This window comes from Macaca thibetana, chromosome 2 (assembly GCF_024542745.1).
Source record: "Macaca thibetana thibetana isolate TM-01 chromosome 2, ASM2454274v1, whole genome shotgun sequence".
Lineage (NCBI taxonomy): Eukaryota > Metazoa > Chordata > Mammalia > Primates > Cercopithecidae > Macaca > Macaca thibetana.
In genome coordinates, this window is record NC_065579.1 from 176048112 (window position 1) to 176070701 (window position 22590).

General features: G+C 36.6%; 1 protein-coding gene and 1 long non-coding RNA gene across 2 annotated transcripts; one reads left to right on the forward strand and one right to left on the reverse strand.

The window, feature by feature from the left end:
- Positions 1-14226: 14226 nt before the first annotated feature.
- LOC126949312 (olfactory receptor 5H14-like) lies at positions 14227-15338 on the reverse strand. Its single transcript, XM_050782092.1, has one exon. It carries the CDS (start codon positions 15248-15250, stop codon positions 14321-14323), a length of 930 nt encoding a protein of 309 aa, XP_050638049.1. The 5' UTR covers positions 15251-15338; the 3' UTR covers positions 14227-14320.
- A 1148-nt stretch (positions 15339-16486) lies between these two features.
- Positions 16487-17242, forward strand: LOC126949329 (uncharacterized). Its single transcript, XR_007723660.1, has 2 exons — positions 16487-16586; positions 16828-17242. It is a non-coding gene; the product is annotated as an uncharacterized LOC126949329 (long non-coding RNA).
- The last annotated feature ends 5348 nt before the right edge of the window (positions 17243-22590 follow it).

Sequence of the window (22590 nt, forward strand, 5' to 3'; positions counted from 1 at the left end):
AAAATATATTTATTTCTATGTACTAATTCTATATATTATTTATATGCCTATATTTAATATGATCGATGAAATTATTGCCACAGGTGCTGATGATATAGAGGAGTTAATATTTAATTAACAGATCTTAAAATTTTTAATCAGAAATATGACTACACAGAATAAACCTTTATGTCAGAATCATCAGAAAGATTTCTTATATAAGAATAGAAGTGAATTAAAGCTTTAAACCCAGTTTTAAAGCATTTAATATTCTAGTTATCCAGAATTTATCTTACATAGTCATTAGAGTTGGATTTAAAAGATAATATATCAGGGTTCAAAATTTTATTTTATAGTTATTTTGCTTATCTAGATTTTAGATAAGATTTTAGATGTAGATTTTAGCTATTTTATCTAGATAATAAAATAGGAAGATTATTCACTTCTTCTGTTCCATTTGCCCCTGGCAATTTTGGTATGCTGTAAACCAAATACAAAATTCTTATACATTAAATAGCATTTTAGACTTTCATTAAAAATAATAATATGAAAAAATAATTTCTCTCTTACCAATATTATAAGAAATTATGGAGATCCCTCGTAAGTGTTAGACTTTCTAATGCATAGAAAAATGCATAATAGAACAGAAATGACAATAACACAGGTAGAAATTCTTTGCACACTGATTCATTATGGAGGCTTCATTTTCAATCTTAGGAAAATGTTGTTAACATAAATTTGCTTTTAATACAAGGGTTCACCAATTGTATCTCTTTATTTTTTGCCAGGAGAGGATGGTGTGGAGAACTGAAATTCCCCTAAGAACAGTTTAGGATTCCCTATAGGATAAAGTGAAGATCTTCAACTGGGCATTGTGGATTTAGATGTGTATGAGAAATCCAGATTATCCTACAGGGTATTACAAAGCTCAGAATGGTAAACTTTAAGTCACTATAGCTAGTTCTGATTTTTACAATTGAAATTACACTTGATGCCACTATTTTCCACAAGTGGTACTTCTGACATTTTACACAAACTTCAGTTTATATATAAAATTGGATGCTCTGAATGCTTTGATTAGCATGGTCTTACCTGAGCTAGTTAAAACATGATTTTAATAAGGCCAAAGATCAAGATTTCCTTCAGAAGCTGACTCCAAGTGAAGTCGTCCTCCTCATGCAAACTACAGCTTAAATTCCAGACATAACAGCTTAGCTTCCAGACGATGATGAAAAAATTTTACTAGGCAAAGCAATCTTGCAATTTATCGCCACCCAGCTCATGCTGTAGGTATAATAAAAATGTTATCATAGGAGCAACTGGGGAGGTTAGGAACCTTGTAGTGTCTGGCTGCAAGACTCCTGTGCCGTAATTTCTAACTTTGTGGTGATTAGGTCCATGACTATGCTAAATGTCATGCCCAGGGTTAGGTTCCAGCCCATGCTGAGGTCCGAGGGGAGTGGGTTGGTGGCAGATAGCTGAAAGACACTTGGCGGGGTGGTGTAGGCAGGTGAAATGTAGTTTTATTCAGCAGGTCTCTGATCAGCAGCTCTCTTACACTGTCTTTCGTTATGTCAGCTGTCTGCTCTGGCTCTGGATCTCCTACCACTCCTGTGCCTGCAGCTGCACTCCCTGGCCTACAAGCTGCACTCCCCAGCCTCTCTCCTTATGGGGAGAGCAGCTTAACTCTTTCACTCTGGGCACAAGCTGGTTCCTAGTTCCCTCCTGTCAACCTTCAAGGCAACTGGCTCTCCCTTACAGGGGTCAGTAGCGTTACTCTCTCTCTGGGTGCATGCAAGCTGAGCCTGTGCAATGTCAGCAGGGCAGTTATACCTTTTTCAAATAATAGTGGCTCCAAGCCAAGTATGAGCTTATACCAACAGGTTATATAACAAGTAGAATTATGTGCCTGTGCTCCAAACTCAGGCAGGCCTAGATGTCTGCCTTGGCTTAATTCCATGTGCCTTACGTTGGCTAACTGGTTGGTTTTACAAAGGTGGCTTTGTTCCCAAGGAAGAAGGGGGTTTTTGTGGGGCGTGATTATCATCTTTGTTGAAACCATAAACTAGTTCAACTTAAACTAAATTGATCCCAAAGTTAGTTCAGCCTACATGCAGGAATGAAGAAGGGTAGCTTGGAGGTTAGATGCAGTGTCTCATTTTCTTACATCAGATTCACTATCATAATTTTCCTATGTGAGATTTTTCACATTGTCATAATTTTTGCAAATATAGTTTCATCTATATTGCAGGGGATTATCCCTTACCTCATAACCCTGAATCTACTAAACCTTTTGCTCAGTTATATTTTCACTCCTAATGATAAGAAGAATCTAGACGAATGCCTTATAAAGTCAGTTTCTCAGATCAACCAGTCCTGCTTGCCTTTTTTTTTTTTTTGAAACAGTCTCACTCTCTTACCCAGGCTGGAGTCCAGTGGTACAGTCTCGGCTTACTGCAACCTCCACCTCCCGGATTTGAGCAATTCTCCTGCCTCAGTTTCCTGAGTAGCTGGAATTACAGGCGTGCATCACCACACCTGGCTATTTTTTTTTTGTATTTTTAGTAGAGGCGGAATTTCTCCATTTTGGCCAGGCTGGTCTTGAACCCCTAACCTCAGGTGATCTGCTCACCTTGGCCTCCCAAAGTGCTGGGATTACAGGCTTGAGCCACTGCACCGTCCCAGGCCTGCCTTCTTTAACTGCTTTTACATGTTGGTCAAAATCTGGCTCAGAGCAATAGTGAAAAATGTCCCTGTGATGCAGGATTGTTTTCACTGTCACGTCACCAGCCAGAGACCTCTGCAGCCAGTGACATCCATGCCTGGGCCTCACTTGGGTCCTGGGCTTGCTGCAGGAGACATCCCACTCACTCAGCCTGGTGGGCTGTGCTTGCCTTGCCCTCCTGCCTGGATCCTGCACTCACCGCAGAATCTGTGCTTAGCTTGCAGCTGGGCCAGGTGTGCTGTGACCTGTGTGCACATTGGGAGCCAGCATCTGGACAAGGGGAATGTGATGGCACCTGAACAGAGATTCCCTGAAGCCCCAGAGGAGGTGTGAAAGCATGCTAACAACTCTTCTAGTCCTGCTGTCCACATCCCAACAAACGGGGCATGATAACAGGTCTGTCAGTTTCATTGCCCTGCTCTGGCCTGCAGCCCTGGGGCTGGGTCCGGCCCTGCCTCTGCTTCCTGTTGCATGAGGCAGCCACTGAGTGCTGGCAGGGGCAGAGGATATAGTCTTACAGGCTTTTTCATGCCTGCATTCAGAGAGTCCCTAGTTCTTGTCCCACATCCAAGAAGAATGAGGTTATGCTGACAGCTGGTGGGTGAATAAGGTGAAGAGTTTTATTGAATGACAAACAGCTGTTAATGAAGGGGGGACCTGAGTTGGGCAGCCCCCTTACCTGAAGTCAGGTGGTCTCTCTTCTCTCACCCAAAGGTGGGTAGTCCCTAAGTGTAGCTGAGTCCAGGTCTTTTATGGGCTCAGAATGGGGGAGTGCATGCTGATTGGTTTGTGAGTATGCAAAAAAGGCTAAAGTCACCACTGAAAAGTGGGCATGACAGTGTAAAACACCAATTAGGAAAGGGTAGTTATTTGTAAAATAGGTGAAGGGTGAGGATCAATCAGAGGAAAGTGTGCCAAATGGGAAGAGAGTCTCTCAATCCAGTCCGTGGATGTATCCTAGACTGTAGCATGGATTTCAGGCTTTAATATGTCTTTGGTTTGAAGTGGAGTTTCATCAATGACCTTCCCTTGTCTGCCTATGAATTTGTCTGCTTCCTGCTGCTATCACCTGTTCTAAACAAAAGCCCCAGAAAATTTCTGTGAAATTTTGAATTCTTCTTGGATTACATGATCTGAGACTCCCTGATCTTCACTAATTTATTCAAATGATACTAGAAGCTGGTGAAGCTGGTAGCAGAAGCAAAATGTGTGGTACCTAAGATATATAGCAAAGATCTATTTCTCAATCTTCCAAAGAAAGACAAAAAGTGCTGGGAAAATAACAAACAACCCCTTAGAATCCACCCTCAAATTATTTCCTCAACAACTCACTGGTCTGTCATGCAATCTTGTAAAGAAATAAGGATGAACTAGTCTTTGACTCTAAGGAAAGATTAGAAATACTATTTGTAAAACGTTCTGGTCAATCCATGTTGAGTGCCGGCACAGAAAATACTTGTCCTATTTATTAATGGGATCCATGCTGAATTCATTGATCTAGTTACTAAACAAAGCTGGATTGGGAAGCTAATGATCTGGCCAAATTAATACCCAAAATATTTTGCCTTTCTGGCATAAAGACTATTTCAAACTGGTTATTTTAAGATTGCATTGGAAGATAAATTTAAAGGAATTTCCATTTTTAAGATGTCTCCCTTTCTGGTCCAGAAAGAGATGGAGAACTAAATCACTAAATAATGGAGAAAGAATTGATTCAATCTACATCACAAACCTGACCTTTGTTTAAGGTGTTTATCTTAGTTATTTTATCTTAACTGGATTTTTACTAACACATTTTTAATTTGTTTGTTTTCACAGATGACTGTACTTAAGCCTGAATTCTAAGCATTGTGCCTTTGTTATATAAATCTTCTAGCTTGTCTGTGCTAGGGCATGAGGGTAAACAGGTTAAAAATCTATATGCAAATTTCAAGAAGATGACACATTTGAAAGAAAAAAGAGGTATTTGTAAATTGGGCAAGTGAAAAATAGTAAAAGTATTTGTATTCTCCACAAATATTAGTAAAAAGCTTTAGTCAACTGGGCAAGACATTTTAACTTGTTCCAACTACCAGAAACACAATTCAAGTCTAGGTATTCTTTTATAAACTAGTGAATTCAGTATTATTATACCTGACACATGGCTACAATTTTAGGATAAACACTATAAGGTGTGATTCTTTCTGTATATTTATGTATGTCTATATATGTTTGTATGTGTGACACTTTTCTAACTCTAGATGATACCGCCAAAATTAAATTGTATTTGAACTCTATTTAACTAGCTTATAGAATAATATATACTTATATAAATTAAGAATTCCTTAAACTCTTAGAACAACAAAAACTAACCAAAATATGTTTCAAGTCTTCATGACCCAGGATAATCTCTGGTAAATAAAAGCTATTTTAAGTTTGTTGGTTTAATTAAAATATACATCTTTTTAGAGTTTTTAGCATTACATATAATACAAGAATACAACTACCATTCAACATGGGTTTACTAGTCAAATAAGTTTAGGTTATCTTTATTTGATGTTCAGCCTAAGGCAAAATGTGAAATTTTGTGTTTACTTCATATAAATCAAGCACATCAGTAAAACAAAAAACTCATATACTTGACTTTTAGGTTTTTGGCTTTATGACTTACATGCGTGTGCTGTGAATATAATTAGCAAAAATAATGTGAGATGTTGGCTCACTATGTCTACTGTCTCATGGAATTTTTATGACTAATGCACACACAGTTATTAAGAACAAGTGAATTAGCACTAGCAAGTGGAGCAAGATGGCAGAATAAAAGGCTCCACTGACTGTCCCCTCACAAGGACCTCAATTTAACAACTATCTACACAAGAAAACACCTTCATAAGAACCAAAAATCAGGTGAGTACCACAGTACCTGGTTTTAACCTTGTATCACTGAAAGAGGCACTGAATAAGTAAAAAAAAAAAAGTCTTGAATCTCCAAAATTACCCCTCCCCAACCCCTCAGCACTGTCAGCCTGGTGCAGAAAGTGTTTCTGTGTGCTGGGGGAGGGAGAGCACAGCAATTGTTGAACTCAATGCTGTCCTATTAGAGCTGAAAACTGAACCAAACTCAGGTGATGCCTCCTTACAGAGAAAACATTTAAACCAGCCCTAGCCAGAGGGAAATTGCTGATCCCAGAGGTTAGAATTTGAGTGCCTGCAATCCTAGCCACCACAAGCTAAAGTGCTCTGGGGCACTAAATAAATTTGACAGGAATTCTAGGCCACAAGCACTGAAGATCCTAGGCAAGTCTTAGTGCTGACTGGGTCCAGAGTCAGTAGACTGGGGAGACATATCACCTACTGAGACATCAGCCAGGGTGGGAAAGGGGTAAGGGAGTGTCAGCCTTGCCCCTACACTAACCCCAGGTTGCACAGCTTGTGCATCCAAAAGAGATTTTTTCCTTCCACCTGAGAAGAGGAGAGGTAAAAGTGAGGAGGACTGTGTCGTGCATCTTGGATACTAGCTCAGCCACAGAAAGATAGGGCACCAGTAAGAGTTGCTGGCCCCCCTTTCCAGGCCCAAGCTCCCAGATGAAATTTCTAGACATACCCTTGGCCAGAAGAAAATCTGCTGCCCTGAAGGGAGGAACCCAGTCCTGACAGGACTCCATCACCTGCTAACAGAAAAGCCCTTGGGCTATAAATAACCAGCATCAATACCCACGTAATATACTGAGGGCCTTGGGAGAGACTCTGAGACTTGCTGGCTTCAGGTGGGACTTAGCACATTCCAAGTTGTGGTGGTTATGGGATGAGACTCCCTCTGTTTGAAAAAAGCATGGGGAAAAGTAAAAGGGATTTGGATTGCACCTTAGTCACTGGTTCAGCCATGGGGGTCAAGCACCCAAGTAGGTTATGGGGTTTCCCAATTCCAGGACTTGGCTCCTGGACAGGATTTCTGGATAAGCCCTGGCCTGAAGAGGAGCTCACTGCCCTGAAGGGTAAATCTCAGGGCAGGCAGCACTCACCACAGCTGATTATTTATTTATCTATTTCAACATGGAGTTTCACTCTTGTTGCCCAGGCTAGAGCGCAGTGGCACGATCTCAACTCACTGCAACTTCTGCCTCCTGGGTTCAACTCATTCTCCTGTCTCAGCCTCCCGAGTAGCTGGGATAACAGGCACTCACCACCATGCCTGGCTAGTTTTTGTATTTTTAGTAGAGACAGGGTTTCACCATGTTGGTCAGGCTGGTCTCGAACTCTTGACTTTAGGCCATGGTCCACACCTGTAATCCCACCACTTTGGGAGGCCAAGGTGGGTGAATTACCTAAACACACAGCTGACTTAAAAGCCCTTAGGCCTTAAGGGAATGTTGGCAGTAATCTGCTAGTACTGCCTATGAGCCTGTAGTTTTGGTCAGAGGTGAGGTTATTCTGCCTTTGGAAAGGGCAGAGAAAAGTGGGAAGGACTGTGTCTTTTGGTTTAAATACCAGCTCAGTCACATACAATAGAACAGCAGGTAGACTTTTAAGATTTTTGCCTCTAGTACCTGGCTTCTGGATGGCAACTGTGGACCCTCCCAGGACCTGGGGGAACTCGACACCCTGAAGGGAAGGACACAAGCCTGAGTGGATTTACCACCTGCTGATTGAACAGCCCCAGTACCTTGAGGGAACATAGGTGGTAGCAAAGGAGTAATTAAAGAAGGCCTTGGGTGAGACCTGGCACTGTGCTGGCTTCAGGTCTCACATAGTGCAGTCCTAAATGTGGTGGCCACAGGAGTGCTTGGGTCACTCCACCCCCAACTACAAATGTCTCAGGAGAGAGAGAGAGAGAGAGAGAGAGAGAGAGAGAGAGACCTTTGGTTTGGGAGAAAGTAAGGGAAGAGAACAAGAGTTTCTGCCTGGTAATCCAGTAAATTATCCCAAATCTTGTTCAAGACCCTCAAGGTGGTACCTTTACAAGACTGCAAGAACCACAGTGTTACTGGGCTTGAGATGCCCCCTAAAACAGATATAGCTTAGATCACAACAATTCAAATGTTTTCAAACATTGAGAAAGCCTCCCCAAGAAGAATGGGTACAAAGAAGCCCAGACAATGAAGATAACAATAAATACCTAACTCTTCAATGCCCAGAGACCAAAGAACATCTACTAGCATGAACACTAATAAGGAAAACATGACCTCACCAAATGATCCAAATAAGGCACCAGAGAACCAATCCTGCAGAAATACAGATATGGAACCTCTCAAACAGAGAATTCAAAATAACTGTGTTGAGGAAACTCAAAATAACACAAAGAAGTCATTCAGAATGATATCAGTGAAATTTAACAAAGAGATTGAAAGAAGTAAAAATAACCAGACAGAAAATCTGGAGCTGAAAAATGCAATTGGCATACTGAAGAATGCATCAGAGCCCTTTAATAGCAAAATGGATTGAGCAGAAAAAAGAATTGAAAACAGGCTATTTGAAAATACATTCGGTGGTCAGACTTGGTGGCTCATGCTTGTCATCCCAGCACTTTGGAAGGCCTAGTGGGTGGATCGCTTGTTGTCAGGAGTTCGAGACCAGCTTGGCCAACATGGTGAAACCCTGTCTCCACTAAAAATACAAAATTAGCCAGGTGTGGTAGTGCATGCCTGTGATCCCAGATACTCAGAAAGGCAAGGCAGGAGAATCACTTGAACCTGGAGGGTGGTGGCTACAGTGAGCTGAGATCATTCTACTGCATTCCAGCCTGGGCAACAGAGCAAGACTCCATATCAAAAAGAAAAAAAAAATACACCATCAGAGGAGACAAAAGAAAAAAACAATGAATCACACTGACAGGATCTAGAAAACATCACCAAAAGGGGAAATGTGTTATTAGCCTAAAAAGGAGGTAGAAAGAGATAGGACTAGAAAGTTAACTCAGAGAGATAATAATAGAGAACTTCCCAAACCTAGAGGAAGATATCAATATTCAAGTATAAGAAAGTTATAGAACAACAAGCAGATTTAGCCCAAAGATGACTGCTTCAAGGCGTTTAATAATCAAATACTCAAAAATCAAGAATAAAAAAAGTATCCTAAAAGCAGCAAGAAAAAAGAAACAAATAACATACAATGGAGCTCCAATATATCTGGCAGCAAACTTTTCAGTGGGAATCTTAGTGGCATCATACATTGAAAGTACTGAAGGAAAAATAGAATAGTTTATCTGGTAAAAACATCCTTCAAGAATGAAGGAGAAATAAAGACTTTCCTAGACAAACAAAATATTTCATCAATACTGGGCCCATCCTACAAGAAATGCTAAAGGGAGTATTTCAATTAGAAAGAAAAGAACATTAATGAGCAATAAATAATCACCTGAAGGTACAAAACTTACCGGTAATGGTAAGTACACAGAAAAACACAGACTAGGATAACACTGTAACTATGGTGTTTAAACAACTCTAATCCTAAACAGAAAGACTTAACAATGAACCAATCAAAAATAATAACTACATCAACTTTTCAATACATAGTACAGTAAGATATAAATGGAAACAACAAAATGTTAAAAGGCAGAGAGATGAAGTTAAGGCATAGAGTTCTTACTAGCTTTCTTCTTGTTTGTTTGTTTGCTTACATGAAATATGCTGTTATCAGCTTAAAATAATGGGTTATAAGCTAGTGGTTGCAAGACTTATGTTAACCTCAAACCAAAAACATACAATAGATACACCAAAAATAAGAGGCAAGAATATAAATCATATCACCAGAGAAAATCACCTACACTAAAGGAAGACAAGAAGGAAGAGAAGACAACAAAACAACCAAAAAACAAATAAGATGGCTGAGGTAGGTCCTTACTTATCAATAATAACATTGAATGTAAATGAACTAAACTCTCCGATCAAAAGACATGAAGTGGATGAATGGATAAAGAAACAAGACCCATTGATCTGCTGCCTGCAAAACACACACCTTACCTACAAAGACACACATAGACTAAAAACAAATAGATGAACAAAGATACTTCATCCACCCCTGAAACAACAAAAAAGAGCAGGAGTATCTATACTTATATCAGACAAAATAGATTTTAAGACAACACTACATGAAGGGACGAAGAGGGTTACTATATAGTGATATAAGGGTCAATTCATCAAGAAGGTATAACAATTTTAAATATATATGTACCCAATAGAAGAGACCCACATATACAAAGCAAAAAATATTAAAGAAAGAGCTAGGCCCCAATACAATAATAGCTGGAGATTATAATACTCCACTTCCAGCATTGGACATATTTTCCAGACAGAACATCAACAAAAAAACATTGAGGTTAATCTGCACTATAGATCAAATGGATCTAATAGATATTTACAGAACATTTCAGAACCTAACAGCTACAGAATATATGTTCTTTCCTCACCACATACATTATTTCAAGGATAGACCATATGTTAGGTTACAAAGCATGTTTTAAAATATTCAAAAAATTGAAATAATATTAAGTATCTAATCTAATCTAATCTAACCACTATGGAGTAAAACTAAAACTTAAATATCAGGAGGAATTTTGGAAACTATATAATCACATGGAAAAGAAACAATATGCTCCTGAGTGACCAGTGAGTCAATGCAGAAATTAAGAAGGAAATCACAAAATTTCTTGAAGCCAATAATGGAAACACAACATACCAAAACCTGTCTGACATACCAAATGCAGTACTAACAAGGAAGGTTATCACGATGATTGCATGCATCAAATAAGAGAAAACCTTCAAATAAACAATTTAATGATGCATCTTAAAGAATGGAAAAGCAGGAGCAAACCAAACCCAAAATTAATAGAAGAAAAGAAATGATAAAGATTAGAGCAGAAATAAATGAAATTGAAATGCAAAAAATGCAAAAGACTAATGAAACAAAAAGTTGTTTTTTAAAAAAACTTAAAATTTACAAACCTTTAGCCAAGCTAAGGAAAAAAGAGAGAAGATTCAAATAAATAAAGTCAGAAATGAAAAAGGACATATTGTAACTGATATTGCAGAAATGCAAAGGATTATTAGTGCCTACTATGAGCAACTATATATATACCAATAAATTAGAAAACCTGGAAGAAATGAACAAATTCCTAGACATATACAACTTACCAAAATTGAACCAGGAAGAAATTCAAAATCTGAACAGACCTATAACAAGTAACAATATTGAAACCATAATACAAAGTCTTCCAGTAAAGAAAAGCTTGGGACCTGATGGCTTCACTGCCAAATTCTACCAAACATTTAAAGAGAACTAATACCAATCCTACTCAAACTATTTCAAAAAATAACAGAGGAAGGAATACTTCCAAACTAATTTGACAAGGCCAGTATTACCTTCATATCAAAACCAGACAAACAGACATTAAAAAAAAAAAAAAAAAAAAAAAAAAAAACCTTACAAGAGAATATCTCTGATGACTATTGATACAAACATTCTCAACAAAATACAAGCAAACCAAATTGAAAAATACATGGTAAAGATCATTCATCATGACCAAGTGGGATTTATCCCAGGGATGCAAAGGTTGTTCAGTATACACAAATCAATCAATGTGATACATCGTATCAACAGAATGAAGACAAAAACAGTATGATTATTTCAACTGATGCTGAAAAAATATTTAATAAAATAAAACATCCCTTTATGATAAAAACCTCATAAAACTGGATATAGAAGGAACATACCTCAATATAACAAAAACCATATACAACAGACCCACAGCTAGTGTCATACTGAATGGGGAATAAATAAAATGCTTTTCTCTCAGATGTTGAAAATGACAAGGATGTCCGCTTTTGCCACTGTTATGTAACAGTACTGGAAGTCCTAGCTAGAACAGATGAGAGAAAGAAATAAAGCGTATCCAAATTGAAAAGGAAGAAATAAAATTATCCTTGTTTTCAGTTGATATGATCTTCTATTTAAAAAGTCTAAACACTTGCCTTAAAAAAGCATGAGAACCCATAAAAATATTCAGTAGATTTTCAGGATACAAAATCCTAGAAAATAAAGTTACTGAGAATTGATAATTCTAGTTAATGTACGGTAATTAAAGCTGCTGAAGAACTTAAGAGAAACAACCCTGTATGCAAAGTAAGTAAGTAAATTAAGAAATGATTTTTATAAGAAAAGTCACCAGGTTTGAGGATATGTGGGTTTTTTTTTTTTTCAAAAAAAAACTGGAGTAATATTGTCTGGTTCGGATGGTGGCTAAAAGTTGTTTCAGAATAGATGATGAAAGACAAAAATCAAATGGATGCAGAAAGTTGGAAGAGAAAGAGAATATTTTGCAGTTAAGTTGCCAGAATTCAAGTTATTATGAGTTTTTAAAATGTGTCTTAATATTAAAACTAAACTAATCAAAACTATAATTTGGTCTTTTCAGTTAAAATCACAGTTTTAACAACGTGTTGCTCTGCTCTTATTAGACACTGGTTAAGTTTTCTCTTGGTCCTTTAAATACTTGGCCTATGAAACAAAAAGATTTTAATGTTTTATCAAGATGATGTTCTGTGATTCATATTGTCTTTAGCCAGTATTTGATTACTTAAGAAAACTGAGTTTTCTCAGTATTAAAAGAGCTAACTTTTTTATTTTTTCACAATAACATCACTTTTTCTATTTGCCTTTGAAATCTTTGTCATTTTGGTATTCTTTCAATTTGTGACTGTATTTAACCAATTATTTAAGTCATTTGGTATTTTTAACAAACTTCTCCAAATAAAATTCTAAATTGAGTTCTTTTTGACCTCAACTGACTTTGGGATTTCCTGGATGAGCCCCTAGAATAGCTAAAGAGAATTTGTTTTATCTTTTTTAAAAAGAGAGATGTTAAGCTAATGAGGCTTTATTTGATACGCAAAATTGAAGGAGACATATTGTCCAATAAAAGCAATGTTTACATTCTTTGTTATACTTTTAGAAATATGTATGATTAATATACATATTCTAGAATTTTATTATTTTTCTAGAACTCTGATATGCACTAAAATATTGTGATCAGTTATAATTCTAATTATTATCTCATTATGTTATATGGAATACAATGACAAAATTCTATGTAAATAGCATTGTAATAAACTCTTAACAAACTCCTAACAAATCGGTAAGCTTGGCCATTTAAACATTTTTTGTAATTCACTGAGAGTTTGTTGTTTTCTGCTGATGCTATCATAAAAGTTTTTGGAAGCAACTGTGATATAAAATCTCAACACAAACATGGAAAAGACTCTGACAAGTGGAGAGAGATTTCTGATAACTATAAAATCACAATATTTAACAAGATTTAAATGAACTTTATTAGTAATTTGTTCAAGTACACCCTTTATAAATAGAATTAACATATTTACCTTTTTCTCCTTAGCTGATCTATCCTGAAATCAGAAACTATCACTAAATATTCTTATTTTCATGGCAATGGAGGTATTTGGAAAAGTTTATTAAGAATCTGTTCTCCTTATGACACAACACATTGGAAAACATTGGTTATGTTTCCAGAACTTTGACTGGAATGTCATATTTGAGAATGAGCATAGAATTAGAAATGACTGGACAGTTTTATGGAACTAGGAATTAACTTTATGGAGCAAATTAAGACCTGCCTTAGTCCATTTAGAGTTGCTATGAAGGAATACTTGAGGCTGGGTAATTCATATATAAAATAGAATTATTTGGCTCACAATTCTGCGGGCCATACAAGGAGCAAAGTGCCAACATCAGCTACTGATGGGGGCTTCAGCTTGCTTCAGTCATAGCAGCAGGTGTCATGTGCAGTGATCACATGGTAAGAAAGGAAGCAAGAGAGAAGCAGGGAGATGCCAGGCTCTTTTTAATAACCAGCCATCAAGGAAACAAAGAATGTGAGAATTCATCCATACCATAAGAATTCCCTCCCTTGACCCATACACCTCCATTCTGTTTCACCTCCAACATTTCATTCAGACTTCAACATGAGATCTGGATTGGCCCATCAAATCAAACTATAGAAAGTTTCTCAAGAAAAACTGGCCTGATATCTGCTCACAGCTTTTCAGCCTTACCGGCTGAGAAGAAGGTCACTTTCTAGAAGGCCCAGGAAACTGAAAAATCTTTTCAGGACCTCTTTTGAGTACAGACAAATTTACCTAAATCTATGAATATTGCAGGTCAAGACAAACGGTATGTTCTTAGCATGACATCACAGCCTCTCCAGGCTACGATGTCTAATTAAAGATTAAAGTCTAATATGAGATTATTTATTAAAGGTCCTAACACATCCAAATTAAAAAGAGGTCGGTCACTATTTTTACTGCACTTATACTCAAGTCCTTATTAGATGACCTAGACTATTTTAGCATTTAATGCATTTATAAAGTCACATTGAATAACATACAACACTGTAAAATGTTTTTATTTGTTTTCTGGTAACATTATTCAATGATGATGTGAACATGATTAAAATTGTCTTAAATGCTATATTAGGAATATATTTATTAGTTTACTATATATTAAACCTTAGGTCATTAAAGTACTAGAATTTTGCAAAATCTTTGAGTGCTGGTAAGACATACACACGTCTAACTTGCACAATCTTGTGACAGCTTTAGTAAATACAGAAGAGAGATTGTATGAGATCTAAACATTTCTTTTGAAAATTTTTGTCAATGAATCTATTACTTGATTGTTTCTCAGGCTGTAGATCATGGGGTTTAATAAAGGAACTATGACAGTGTAAAATAGAGACTCCATCATATCTTGGTCATCAGCCTGTGGGGAAGCAGAGCCCACATACATGACGGCGAGGGGCCCATAGTATAAAGATACAGATAAGAGATGAGCTCCACAGGTGGAGACAGCTTTTTGCATCCCTTTGACAGACTTATTTTTTAAGATTATAAGGAGGACAAGTGTATAAGATATAAGAATAGTTCCAATGGTAAAAACTTGAATTGAACCTGCAAAAATAAAAACCATCAGAAAGTTAATAGAAGAATCAGTACAGGAAATCTTTAATAATGGGATAATGTCACAGTAAAAGTGTTGTATTATGTTGGAATTACAGAATGTTAATCTGAATAAAAAAATTTCATGGATTAAAGCATGAAGAAGGCCACCTAGAAACGACAAAACTAACAGCCGGATGCATAGTCCATTGGTCATAATGACTGGATAAAGTAAAGGTTTGCAAATGGCTACATAGCGATCATATGCCATTGATGCCAAGATAAAACATTCTGTGGTTACACCAATTGCAAAGGAAAAAAATTGTATCATGCATTCAGAGAGAGATATCATCTTACTCTTAGCTAAGAAGTTGATCAGCATCTTCGGAGTCACTGTGGATGATAACCAAGCATCCACAAAGGCCAAACTCCCAAGGAATAAGTACATTGGGATATGAAGGTGAGGGTCTTTCCAGATGATGACAATTAGACCAAGATTCCCCATGACGGTGATGAGATATATGACCAAGAATGCCAAGAACAGGGGTATTTTCCACTTTGGTTGATATAAAAATCCTGTGAGAACAAACTCTGTCAGCAATGTTGCATTTTCCTCTTCCATGTCCTCACTGCATGTCCTCTAAAAAATGAAATAAATGTAAAGGAACATTTGCAATGGAATTGTGAGTTGAAATTGGGGAAGAAGTGTTTAAATAAACCATGTAATTATCAGAGCCCTCTTAATTTTTTTTAATCAGCACTCTAATTGATGCACCCTATATTTGAGCATTTAAATACATGGGAAAAATAATACATTTTGGTTTGAAAATTGTGTAGGAATTAACAGATTGAGATTTAAAAAGATGCATCATCTAAATGTACTAAATTTTTGTGGACTCTACTGAATATAATAGGAAAACCTTCTGTCTGGGATATGGATGTAGGGTGAAGGAAAAAAGATATTTGAAAGGCCTGTATTAAAAATGGAATGAATGTAATGTGGAGAATCTCAAACTTTATTCTTCACATGATAAACATGCACCAAATATTTTAAAATGGGAAATGGCATTATATATATTATTATATATGCATATATGTGTATATATATTATTATATATGGCATTATATATATTATTTATATAATTTATATAATATATTTATATATTATATATTATAAATGGCATATATATATTATTATATATGCATATATGTATGTATATATATTATATATACATACATATATACATATGTGTATATAATATTATATACACATATGTGTATATATGTATATAATATTATGTATACATAATATTATATATACACATATATGTATATATATTTTTGGAGGCAGAGCTTTGCTCTTGTTGCTCAGGCTGGAGTGCAATGGCACGATCTCAGCTCCTCATAAAGTGCTGGGATTACAGGTGTGAGCCACTGCTCCTGGCCCAGTATATTTTTAAAATAGTATATTTTTAAAATTTAGTTCTTGATAGTGTAAAAGTATGCTGCAGGAAGGAGAAGCTGATTCAGGAATCCTAATTAGAAACTTGATACTAAGGTCAAGGAGATCCCAAATTAGATTACACATGAGAATCATCTGGGAGACTTTTGTTCATGAAAAATGCAGATTATGAGGTTTTAATGTAGAAGTTGATTATTTCAGGAATGAGGTCTAGGAATCTGTATTTCGAAAATACCCTCAAGGTGATGGATATGCATGTGTAGAGTCTAGTCCCTGTGTGATATGATATTGGAAGGCATGGTAGGACAAATGAATAGATTCAAAAGAATTCAGAATGTAGAGTCTTTAATTTCTGTGACATATTTGGTATGAAATACGTCATCAGTGAAGGAGAGAGAAGTCACTTGGTGACCAGGTAGATGGATATTAAACATTGAGGATGGGAACTCGAATTGCTGACAAGTTTTTGGAGTGAGCATCACATCTGAGCAACTAGGTGAGATTCAATCAGTAATATGGGCCTATTCAAGCTTAATAGAAATAATTACTTGGAATCATTGTAGTATTTGAAAGCATCATTAGGAATGATGCACAAAGTGACTGTACATTCTTTATAAGATGGCCAAGATCTAATAGTCTTTTTTGCCACCCATGTCTTGGGGGCTGTCAGAAGGTTACCTACTACTATAGAAGCCAAAACAACTGGAAACTCATTTTCCCATTCTTCTTGCCTCTAGAGTGAAGAAACAATGATCTAGGATGGCAATGAAACACACTGATCCTACATTTTGAATATGGGTAAAAGAAGAAAAAAAAGACAGGATCAAAAGTGGACTTTAGTTGTAAACTCAGCCATGGCAGAAATACAATGAATCCACTGAATGCATCCTTCATTTGACAGTATGAGTTGTCACATTATACCCAGAAGTGGGGATAAGAATACAGGAGTTAATTTTTAAGTGACTGACCTTAAGAGTTTTAGTCTAAGAAAGTGATTAATTAGAAAGAATGAGTATTTCTGTCAGAATAATCCAAAATAATTTTTAGAATCACTATGATCAAAACCAGTTTCAATTGTTTAATGTCCTAGATGACCACAAGTTGTCATATAAAGTCATAATAAGGTTAACAACAAAATAAAATATCATTAAAAGAACAATGCTGTCTTATAACTATTTATCCTATCCATATCATAATCATGAAACTAAAATATAGAGATAAGCCAGTAATAGTTATCTAATTTCAACCTGGCTATTTTGACAGCTTGTATACCCAATCTAAAATTATGGTAAGTTAACTAGCATTTTCAACATTTCTACGAAGCATAATGGAAATTATAGATATTTTTTCTTACCCATATTTTGAAAGAAATTTAGGATATCCTCTAAAACCATTAGGCTTTCTAAAACAGAAAAAAAATACAATTGCACAGGAATGCTGATAACACAGGTAGCAATTCATTGCATATTCATTCTTTTGGGAGGCTTCTTTCTGCAAGCTCAGGAAACTACTGTTTACATAAATTTGGATTGAACAGAAGAGTCATTCAATTGTATAACTCTGTACTTTTGCCAGAAGATGATTGAATGGAAAACTGAAATTCTCATAAGAGTGCCAAGGGATTCCCTATGGAACAAACTGAAGCTGTTCTAGTGTGTATTGTGGATTTCAACATATATAAAAAGTCCAGATTGTCCCCAGTGGCATTTAACTTCTGGAATCATAAACACTTTTTCATGTGAACACTTCTAGTTTTAACAAATGAAATAATATTTTATATACTATTTACTGCTACAGATGACACTTCTGTCATGTTTGTATAAACTTTAGTTAAATGTGAAATTTACTCTTAGTGCTTTGATTGGTATAATCTTATCTGAGGTAATCAAAACATAATTTAATAAGGCCAAAGTTTCTGATTCCCTTTAGGAGACAAACCCGAATACGGTTGTCTTTCCCATGAAAACTGCAGCTCAAATTTTAGACATATACCTAGTTCCCCCATTTTGTGCTAAAATCTGATGGGAAATCTTATTAGACAAAGTCAGTGGATGAAACAATGAAAAATAAAGGCAAGGACTGCAGTGGGAAGTGCCCTGAATTTTTCTGACATAAAAAGAAACACATAGATCAATGGAACAGAATAAAGAACCAGAAACAAATCCACACATCTACAGTGAATTCATTTTTTAACAAAGGTTCCAAGAACATACATTGGGAAAAGACAGTCTCATCAATAAATGATGCTGAGAAAACTAGATATCCATATGCAAAAGAATAAAACTAGACCCCTATCTCTCACCATATCCAAAAATAAAATCAAAATGAATAAAAAGCTTCAATCTAATACCTCAGACTATGAAACTTCTACAAGAAAACATTGAGGGAAAGTCTCCAGGACATTGTTCTGGGCAAAGATTTATTGAGCAATACCCTACAAGAATAGACAACCAAAGAAGACATGGACAAATGGGATTACATCAAGTTAAAAAGCTTCTGCACAACAAAGGATACAATCAACAAAATGAAGAGACAACCCACAGAATGGGAGAAAATAGTTGTAAACTACCCACCTGACAATGGATTAATAACCAGAATATATAAGGAACTCAAACCCCTTTATAGGAAAGAATCTAATAATCTGATCAAATACAGGGTAAAAGATTTGAATAGATATTTCTCAAAAGAAGACATACAAATGGTAAGCCCGCATATGAAAAGGTGGTCAACATCCCTGATCATTAGAGAAATGCAAATCAAAATGGCCTGGCATCTAGTGCCTGCCGTTTTTCCAGGCACACAGTGCAAGCTGTCAGTGGATCTACCATCCTGGCATCTGGAGGACAGTGGCCCTCTTCTCATAGCTCCACTAGGCAGTGGCCAGTGGGAACTCTGTGTGAGGGCTCCAACCTCACATTTCCCCTTCCCACAGCCCTAGTAGAGGTTCTCCGTGAGGTCTCCGCCCCTACAGCAGACTTCTTCCTGAACATCCAAGTGTTTCCATGCATCCTCTGAAATGAAGGCAGAGGTTCCCAAATTCTTGTCTTTTGCATACCCACAGGCCACAGGAAGGCCATCAAAGCCTGGGGCTTGCACCCTCTGAAGCAATGACTCAAGCTATACCTTGACCCCTTTTAGCTATGGCTGGAGCTGGAGCAGCTAGGGTGCAGGGTGCCAAGTCCCAAGGCTGCACAGAACAGCGGGGCCCTGGGCCCAGCCCATGAAACCACTTTCCCTCCTAGACTTCTTGGCCTGTGATGGGAGGAACTGTCATGAAGATCTCAGAAATGCCCTGCTGACATTTTCTGTATTGTCTTGGCTATTAATATTTGGATCCTTGTTACTCATGCAAATTTCTGCAACAGGTTTAAATTTCTCCCCAGAAAATGGATTTTTCTTTTCTGCCACATGGCCAGGCTACACATTTTCCAGACTTTTATGCTCTGCTTCTCTTTTAAAGATAAGTTCAAGTTTCAGAAAATCTCTCTGTTCACACATATAATCATACACCTTTAGAAACAACCAGGTAACAAAACATCTTTAATCCTTTGTTGCTTAGAAATTTCTTCTGCCAGATACCTAAATCATCTCTCTCAAGTTCAAAGTTCCACAGATCTCTAGGATCTCAAGGGAAAAACGCCACCAGTCACTTTGCTAAAGCATAGCAAGATTGACTTTTACTCCAGTTCCTAATAAGTTTCTCATCTCCATCTGACTACCTCAGCCTGGATTTCATTGTCCACATCACTAAGAGCATTTTGGTCAAAACCATTCAACAAGTCTCTAGGAAATTCCAAGCTTTCCTTCATCTTACTGTCTTCTTCTGAGTCCTCCAAACTGTTACAACCTCTTCCTGTTACCCAGTTTCAAAGTTGCTTCCTCATTTTCAGGTATCTTTATAGCAGTGCCCCACTCTTCTGGTACTAATTTTCTGTATTAGTTCATTCTTACACTGCTATAAAGAACTACCAGAGACTGAGTACTTTATGAAGAAAAGAGATTTAATTGACTCATAATTCCATAGGCTGCACAGGAAGCATGGTTAGGAGGCCCCAGGAAACTTACAATCTTGGAAGAAAGTGAAGGGGAAGCAAGCAAGTCTTACCATGGCAGAGAAGGAGAGAGAGTGAGCAAAGAGAGAAGTGCCACACACTTTTAAATCACTAGGTCTCATGAGAACTCACTCACTATCATAAGAACACTAAGGGGGAAATCCGCTCCCATGATCCAATCACCTCCTATCAGGCCCCTTCCCTGACACATGAAGATTACAATTTGATATGAGATTTGGGAGAGAACACAGAAACACAGAGCCAAACCATATCAATAAATAACACAGGAGTCACTGAAAACTCTTCAGAAGGGTGCACTGACATTACACAACATTAAATTATATTGCCGTGTACTTGTGTAACATAATGCTGGCAATAATGAGAAGGATGAAGAAAGAGATTTAAGGCATTCGGAATGTAGCATCACTAGGATATTGCAAGGCATTCAGAATGTAGTATTGTTAGAGTTCAAATATTTAGTCCTGTATTTGATGGGAAAGTAGTATTTACTGAAGGAAAATGGAGTCTCTTTATGAGTAGATGGATCGTCATCCAAAATAGAGACTGAGAATTCAGATGCATTGACAAGTGTGTGGTGTGAACATGCCTTGAACATCGGGACTAGCTGGTTAGTATTAGTAATATACTACTACTAGAGCAACAGAAATAAAAAAATAAGTTGGGTGTCATTGGAGTAGATGAGGGCATAGTTATGAATTACTTGTCAGAGAGTATACTGAGAAAAGAGAAGTATAGAAAGAAAAAAATTATGGTAGAATGAGCTAATTTTCTTTGGATATAGTAATAGGATTGCTAGTAATAGTATCGCTGGGTCAAATGGCAGTTCTGTTTCAAGTTCTTTGAAAAATTTACAGACTGCTTTCCACAGTGGCTGAAGTAATTTACATTCCCACCAACAGTATATATATGTTCCCTTTCTCTGCAGCCTCTCCAACATCTGTTTGGTTTTTTTTTTTAACTTTTTTTTTGACTGGTGTGAGATGGTGTCTCATTGTGGTTTTGATTTGCATTTCTCTGATGACTAGTGATAATGAGTATTTTTTCATATGTTTGTTGACCACTTGTGTGTCTTCTTTTAAGAAGTGTCTGTTCATGTTTGCTCATTTGTTAATGGGGTTATTTATTTATTTATTCTGGTTGAATTTTTTAAGTTCCTTATAGATTGTAGATATTAGACCTTTGTTGGATACATAGTTTGCAAGTATTTTCTCCCTTCATGTAGGTTGCTTTTAAACTCTACTGATAGTTTCTTTTGCTGTGCAAAAGTTCTTTCGTTAGGTCCCACTTGTCAATTTTTGTTTTTGTTGCAGTTGATTTTGTGGACTTAACAAAAAATTCTTTACCAAGGCCAACATCAAGAGGGATATTTCCTAGGGCTTCTTCTAGGATATTTATAGTATGAGGTCTTACATTTAAAAATTTAATCCACCTTGAGTAAGTTTTTGTATATGTTGAAAGGTAAGGGTTCAGTTTTGTTCTTCTGCTTCAGGCTAGCCAGTTATCCTATCACCATTTATTGACTATGGAATTCTTTAACCACTGCATGTTTATGTTGAACTTGAAAGTCAGATGGTTGTAAGTGTGTGACTATCTTTCTGAGTTTTCTCCTCTTTTCCATTGGTCTATGTGTCTAATTTTGTACAAGTACTATACTGGCTTAATGAAAATCACTGTGTGTAGAAATTAAGCAATTTTTAATGGCTTTAGTGAGAGCAATTTTCCTTACGTAATAGAATAAACGTCATCAAATAAGAAGTGAATGGGAAACAAGTAGCACAACAGTGAGGGTATGAGATAGAGCACTCAAAGAAATGTGAACACTTAGCATTTGTCTGCTGCTCACAAACTAATTTAATAGTTTTTCTCCCATAGAATAAAGAAAAGTTCTCAAGAGAAAAGATAGACAGATTGAGAGGAGATAAGAGGAAGATGTTGAGAGGAAAAAAGGGACAGTAAAAGCAGAAATGGAGATTTGTGTAGGTGAAATAAAACAGGAAGGAGGAAGGAAAGATAGGTAGGGAATAATGAAGTCATAGACGGGTAAGTGCAAAAAAGACAAGCCACAAGATAGAAAGAGAGGAAGTATCGGAGATTGATTAAGGCAAAACAGAGGCAAAGACTCAGAAGTTTCGTTTGGATGTGTGCATTGACACTAGTATTCAACAATACCAGCTAGAGCTCTGAGAGTCTTTTATTTTCTTTTATAAAAAATTCAAAGTTTATTTTTCCTGTGGAATTTGTGTATGATAGTCATTGACTTGAACTTTTACTCACAAATTTCCCACCGTTCATGAAAATATTGAAATTGACAGTTTAGTTCATATTTAAATTTTGATCTTCCTTTGTTATTAAAGTAATTAAAACTAAATTTCTCAAGAAACCATGATGGTTTTGAGAGCACTTCATTCTCCATCAGTATTTTTTAAT